Genomic DNA, 7,637 nt, shown 5'->3' on the forward strand with positions numbered 1-7,637 from the left:
GGCTGTTAGTTTGCAGCTGGCTCCTGCGAGAGGTGGTTTTCTCCGTCCTTGAATCATCTCGAGATGCGCACGCTGAAGACACTACGAGATCTTCAATCTTAACAATCGATATTTAAACCGCATCCTAATACGTTTAGGTACGAACAGGACCTCCAAAACGAATAACTGCGGCTTAAACAGTTAATCTCAAACAGGCATAGACTGTTAGATCCTGCCACTCTTTATTCGAAGAAAAATACCCCAAAGTTTTAATCCACCTCAAACTTCAATCTACTAGCACAAAGGAATGTCTCGGGATTCGTTCGCGTTGGAGGTCACATCTGACCTATATCTACCGTGAAGACGAGTCAACCCTTCCTAACCAGAAACTTTCGGACACACCTTTTTTTTTGTGTTTTTCTTTTTATGCTTCAAAACTTCTTTTTTTTTTGCCTTTTTGTTGTGAAAGCGTCAATATTTTACCCAATTTTTTTGCATTCTTAATTTTTTGGCGCATTTTTTGCTGTGCGAGCGTGGATTATCCCCCCCCGCCCAAACCGTTGCTTCTCCCTCCTTTTTTTTCTTTTTTTTAGCTTTTTGTGTTTGGTTTTGTTGTTCAGCATTCGCGAATTTCGGCTCGCCCTCCCCTATATCTGAACTTCTATTTGATTTGACAATGTTATTTCCATCTCCTATTGTTCTTTACCCCCTCTTATTTCTCCTCAGAAAGGGGTTCCGGCTTGGCCTACATATATCTCTATATATGCGTAAAAAGGGGTTGGGACGGGCCGAGTAGAAGCAGATAGTGGAAAAGAAAATGATCCACAAAAGGGCATAATAAAATGATATAATGAGTCATTCGTATCGAGCGGGGACCGCTCTTTTTCAGGGTGGTTACTTCTTTGTTTCTCTAGGCTTGATCCCGTCGTCTTCCATTGTCTTGCTGCCAAGGCAGACAAAGTGTCCTTGGCGCGTTTTCACTTCAATCACCAAAACAATAAGAAAAAAAAGTCATAAATATAACAGATAAAAAAAATAATGTAAATGGTTAGCAGGTTTCTGCTGCATGTTTTAGCCATAAAAGTATGCGTGGAGTTTCTTTAATCCCGTGGGTAAGTGATTTGAATTTCTGAATAAAATACGCCTCTCTCAGTTATCTTTCGCGATCGAACCTGAATTCATATTGAAGAACGACTGTTATTGCAGCAAAATTGTGGTTTGGTAGGTTCATGCGTTTGGAAAATGGGAGTTGTGGGAGGGAGTTGACGTGTGATTTTTGGTTGTTAAATCGTAATCTAAAGGGGTTGGGTTCGGCCTATCCAGTCCATATCCCACAGGTTGCGTCGTAGCACATAAATAACGTTTACCGTATTGCAGTTCAGAGTTGCACGCATTTTGAAACAGAAATTTTATTTAGCGCTCTTAATTTGGTTGGTGCGTATATCATGTGGTCGCAAATCCGGCATCGCGACTTTCCGCAAGGCTGGCAACCAAAAGTTTGCGAAGGTAAGCTTTTGGATTGTACCAGGATGTCCTTGAGGTTCCTGCCTTGTCGTTACACCACTCGTGGTGGCTCTGGAAATAAAATGTTAAGTTTGTTGTTCTGCTATAAGATCCTAAAGTGTTTCCTCAGAAGTTTATTGAAATTTGGGAGGCTGGCCGAATAAGTAACTACAAGGTTGGTTTGTTGACTCTTAGGTACGCTAGATCAAGTCTGATTAATAAGTTGTGATCATACAAGTGCTCGGGTTTTTTCGATGGCCTTGACAACAATTGCCAGGGGATATTTTTGTACGGTGATCACTGTTTTTCGATTTTCTGCGTTACGATTAAAATCAGTTTAGTTGGAACAAATTCTTCTGAACCTATGAGCTTGGTGGAAGAGAATACTGGTTTTACAATGCTTAGGGTGTGAACTCTGAAAGTGAAGATACTGTTGGCGGTCTGTGGGTTTTCTGTAGAGTTTCGTTGAGAGGCTATTTTCGTAAATTTTCATTGTTTCGTCCAAAAATTCTATGTTAGGTTTAGAGTAGCATTGCGAGGATTAATGGCATTAAAATCACTAATAAGTTTTAAAATGTCTTCCTCTCTGTGTGGCTAAATCATAAATATATCATTAATGTATCGTTTAATACACAGTGACTTTAATTCACGGTAGAGAAAAGCGGTACTCTAGATCGGCCATGAACAGATTGGCATAGTTTGGGGCCATCCTTCTGCCCATTGCTGTGCCCTGTATCTGCAGAAAGTGCTTCCCTTCAAACTCGAAGTTGTTATGTTCTGGAACTAGTCTTAGTAGTGTTACCAGAACGCAACCCTTCACGCAATTTGTTTGATATATATATATTTTTTTGTGGACTTTTCTTATAGGCACTGACTACAGCATCGATACCGTCCTGGGGAGGTATTATTTGCGTATAGCGATGCGACATTCATGGTGATCAAGAAAGCATTCGTCGGAATAATTAGGTTTGATATCTCGCGGAGGAAGTGATTAGTGTCCTTTGTGAAAGAAGGAACTTTGGGCGGGAAATTCATTATCAGAAAGTAAAAAAAAAAATGAAAAGTCTTTCTGTAACTGCGTACATTCCTGATACAATGGGTCGACCTGGATTTCCTGTTTTTTTTTTTAATTTTGGGCAGCGTGTAGAAACGTCCAGGTTTTGGATAGGTGGGCTTCATTGCTTTGTACATGCCTGTCGATTTTTTTTAGAAGGTGTGTTAGAGTTATTTTTTCATTAATATTGCATAGCATTCAGTGGGATCTTCCTGTAACTCGGTATAAAATTATTTGTCGTTAAGTTGTCTGTATCCCTCATCTATGTAATCTTGTTCATTCTGAATGACTATCATTCCACCTTCATCAGCTGGTTTGATGGTAATATTGTCCCTCGCGTTAAGCGCTCGGATAACGGCGCGTTCGTGAGAAGTAAGATTGTTGCGTATTTTCTTCTGCCGATTGCAGCTCGGTATTACATATCGTTGGACTAATTCAATGTATAAGTCAACGTACGTATTGCGCTGTGCGTTAGGAGTCCAGGATTGGTCGGAGGCATTTGGGATTCGCTCTCGGTTTTCTTGGGGTATGTCACAGAAATACTCTCTAAGTCTCAGATTTCCTGCAAAATTATCTCAGTCCTTAAAAATTTAAAATTCATAAAATTCTTCATACTTGGGGCAAAAACTGAGGCCCCTCGAACACAAGGAAAGTTCCATGGCCGATAAGTTGGCGTTTACAAATTATTTACGTTCTGTTGTTTTTCACGTGTGCTGGAGTTAGGTTCTCGCTCAATCGATTCGGTAATTGTATATTGTTGTTTCTGGTTTGAGCTTGCTGCACATGACAGGTGTAGATTGTTTGTACCATCCGCTTGAATATGATTCAGATGGTTATTGTGAGCTATTGTTTTTGAGGCTTTGGAGGCACGAGATGTGTCCACCTTGTAACTTTCCAGATTTTTCGTCTTTATAGCGTTCAGCTCCCCAAGTCGCTTTGTCTCGTATTGCGCGAGTTCTCTGTTTTCACTGAGACAAAGGGAATTGCTATACTTAAGGCGGACTTGTGTTTCGGTTAGTTCTACTGCGCGGCGCTCACTGTGCTTGATAACAACATTAACTAGCTCGAGAAAGGCGTATTTAATATGTGGTTCCACTCGTTAATCTCGCTTTCGTTCACAGTGCTCATTGATGGTTTCAGTTTTATAGTTAGTCCTTTTGGGGCGATGCCGGAGTTCATGTAGTTTTGCAAGGTTTCAGTGTGGAGGTCGTGCTTAATACTTTATCTATTATTTTCCCTATGTCCAGAAATGATTTCGAATGGTGGTACTCGGGAGAGATTGTACCTTTTGAATTGGTAAGTCATGAACGAGGTGTCTTTGTTTGGACAGCATCGATGTAGTTACTGCGCAGATTGCAGCGGAAGGTGGACATAGGTGCTGCTTCAGCTTCGAGAATGTTCCCCGAAGCGTTCTGGGACAGTGTGGGACCCAACGGCGGAAAGGAATCTTGGAATCGTTGGTCCGAACTGGAAGGCGCAGGCGGGGAATAGAAGGTGGAACTCTCAGTAGAAGTACTCGCAGCTACAGCCACGTACTCGGCCGGCTGCGCTCGAGGTCTTTCTCGAAGAATGCTCGTTGTTTCAGGCACGCGCCCGGCAGGCGCTATCGGAGGGTTCTCCAGAAGAGCAAGCGTGGCTCCAGCCCCGTACTCGGTTGGCGGAGTATGGGTTCTCTCTGAAAGAACGAACGCGGCCCCAGCCGCGCACTCGGCAAGCGGTGTTTGGGCTCTCTTTGAAGTAGCACTCACTTCAGTCTCTGATTCCGTAGGTCGTCTGCAGTCTCACCCGCGGCCCTAGCCCTGCACTCGGCCGGCGGCCGGCGAAGTGGAAACGCGCTAAGGAAACTTTTTCTGCAATTGCAGCAAGACTATAGAAGACGACGGGATGAAGCCTAGAGAAACAAAGAAGTAATCACCCTGACGAAGAGCGGTCTCCGCTCGAAACGTTGGACTCATTATATTATTTTATTATGCCTTTTCGTGGATTATTTTCTTTTCCACTCTATATATATATATGCACACATACATTGGGGTATTGGAAAGAGGTGCTTTTTTAAACGTTGGTATTATATTTAGATGCATAAACTTTTGAGGTGCACAGGGGTTTACTGCTTACTTAAGTGTGTGATCCAGGTTTTCCCCAAAACATCCTCAGGATTCTTGTTAACACTCTAAAAATAAGCTTCCGACGATCCAAGTAATATTCTACATATTGGTTTCGTAAGTATCAAGCGCAGAAGCAGTACGCACCTCATGCAGTTGTTATAAGCACGGGAATCGCAAATAGAGACGTACTGAGGCACGGAGAAAACTACAATGTCGACACCTCTGACTGCTCCAACCCCGTATTACTAGAGGTTTGGAAGATAAAGTTTACGAAATATTTTGCGTCATCCTTGTCAATATTTTCCAGAAAACACAATATAGAAAGTTTAAGAGATAAATAATTATATCCAGTGACTAAAAAAACCGCTAAAGGTGTCTGAAGTGGCTATGTTGTAGCACACCTTACGTGATAAAACACTATTTACTACAATCTTTTACACGCTTCAGAAATGAATGGTGCATTCTCAAAGCAGTCCAACTTCAATATTATAAATTAATTAATATTCAAAAAGGGGTGTGGAAGCGTGTAGTAATGCGCATACTATTTACACCTTTAAGAGTGTAAATAGTATGGACATTACTTGAAGTTGAGACTGCGCTCCCGTAAAACATCTCAAGGCAACAACAGGTGCCCTTCATTCGAATTTACCTTACCGTTTTGAAGTGCGCTTACGAGGAGAAGCGTGACGAAAGTTATGAGTAGCATTTCTTTATTCGGAGAAAGTGTCAATGCCCGACAAGGCACATCTGAAAAAAAGAACATTTTGACTCTCTTATAAGGGTTGAAACTGCTAAATAAACTGAAAATTCCGATCTTATAACAGTTACCATTAAATAATTGATGTGCTCAACACGAGATATGTTTAACAAATGAAATGATGGAATGTTTTTAACGAGGCACAGCACTCTAAGAAATAGCTTAATTCGTCCGTCCAGCCGCCAGTCTAACCATTGTTTTCCGATAAGTTTAGCTGAAAAATTGAATTTAAGTATAGCTTTACACCATTTTAGGTCACGTCTGACTTCACATTATGACTAAACAGCTTGACGTCATGTCACGTGAGCAGGTCACGTTGTTGCAGTTTACGGGACGGGACGTCAATTAATAAAAAATCGTTTCCTTATTGATCTTCAAAACAACTGTACGCCACCTTAATTAATTAATACAATCACTCGTTAATTTTTGCATTCCAGGACACAAAGGACTTCGAAGATGACGGTCCATAATAATGCTTTATCAAAACATTTTGTACACCTTTGTTTAGTAATAATGTATCCAGCAGTGTGTTCTTAGAATGAAGACAACCTGTAACTATTAAGTTTTATAATGTTATAAAACTTTTTGATGAGATCGGGTTATCACACTGGAGATATCTATGACCCGAACTATGAACATAAAGGTTAGAGTACATAAAACTAAAAATCTTCGATTTGAAAAGAGTACCAATTCGACACGAAATGTACATGTATTTACCAAGACCAATAAATCTAACTGGTAAAACTGGTTAACGGAACATGTAATAAACAAAGTAATGATGTAAACCTCGCGTTCAATCAAATCAACTCATTTAGATATTCCGTCGAATGCAATTAAGGTGTGCCAGCTCGTGATGAGATTTTTCGCGAGGACCAGTTGCTACGAATCATTTTGTCATGTTAAATATAGGAAAGCAATCGTGTGTTTACAAATGACGTTATGGCCTGCTAAAATCACTTATCGTGAAATTTAGTTGACCGGCATAGAAAACATGCAGTCTAGCATGCAATACGATTCTGAAACGCCTTCCTGCCTTTAGCTTATTGTGCTACCAGGCTGTCTCTACCCTCTCAGAAGAATCTGCCCGATTGGTTTGGTGTAGTCTGTTTTTTTCTTGTGAGCACACCGAAGAAGCCTAGTATGTCCTGAGGCTACAACAGACAAGCCTAGCGTGTCTCGGTTGGAACACCGGAACAGTCTAGTGTGTATTGGTGGACGCATTCAACAAATCTGAGTTACATTTTGCGCTCGCCAAACCAGCATAGTGTTTCCTGGTGTGCAAAGCAGGCTATCTCAGCGTGTCCTGGTGTGTGCACCTAACCAGTATACTGTGTTTTGGTGTACACACCAAACCAGGCTAGAGTATTCTAGTGTAGACCAAAGACACGTGTTGTGAACTCTGCAATGTCACAGTAGGACACTAGGCTGGTGTGGTGTACCCTCCAGGCCAAGTCCAAATAATCAGGTACGCGATTAACTCTTGGATATATACATGGGTGTTTTCATATCCGTTCAAACACGCGTACGCCTTGAATTTTCACTTTTTTAAGACTTATTTAATGTATTTTATTGACTTTCACACGAGGAGAGATCACGTAGTTTGATTTTTTTTTATTGATTACAGGTTAAATATAATGTATTTAAAACTGTGTCGAACCAGAACCGAAATGAACCGAAAACCGTAACAGAACAGTTATTTTTACATGAACCGGGAATGAGTCGAACTGAAATTGTCGTCGGCATATTAAAACTGATCAGCAACTAAAACGGAAAAAAAAAATTAGGGGTAACCGATTGCAGAACTCAGGCCAAATCGCTCTTGCGAAAACTACATATCGCAACGAAAAAAGGATTGTGGCGTTTTGATCCTGATCCTGATGATCCTGAAAATGATTAAAGTCCGGGATAATTAAGTTGTTAAATATTTTTGCGTAATTAACTTTTTTAATATTGTGTTTAAGGGCATGGTTTAAATTCGAAAATTGCTCAGCATCACCGAAAAACACTAAATCAACAAATTGGAGAATGCTAGAAGGCACGCGAAGCATTTTACGACTTTCTAAAAAACCGCACAAAATCGACGGGTTTTTAAGTTTCAGTTTGCTATTGGAGCGCATCTCAGCCCGGGCGGCACCGCGCCCATTGAGAGATATTGCAACCAGCCTCTGCTGCGTCGTGCGATGACAGCGCAGCAGAGGTCTGTTGCACTATCTCTCCACGGGGCGCGGTGCCGCCGGGG

General features: G+C 41.2%; 1 protein-coding gene across 1 annotated transcript in view; it reads right to left on the minus strand.

The window, feature by feature from the left end:
* Positions 1-5,347, minus strand: part of LOC120842846 — a 135,663-nt gene extending 130,316 nt beyond the window's left edge. The window contains exon 1 of the mRNA XM_040214033.1: positions 5,296-5,347. Coding sequence (XP_040069967.1) covers positions 5,296-5,347 — 52 coding nt within the window. The remainder of the gene's footprint in view (positions 1-5,295) is intronic.
* Positions 5,348-7,637: the final 2,290 nt, after the last annotated feature.

Source organism: Ixodes scapularis, unplaced genomic scaffold, assembly GCF_016920785.2.
Source record: "Ixodes scapularis isolate PalLabHiFi unplaced genomic scaffold, ASM1692078v2 ptg000834l_1___fragment_1__unscaffolded, whole genome shotgun sequence".
Lineage (NCBI taxonomy): Eukaryota > Metazoa > Arthropoda > Arachnida > Ixodida > Ixodidae > Ixodes > Ixodes scapularis.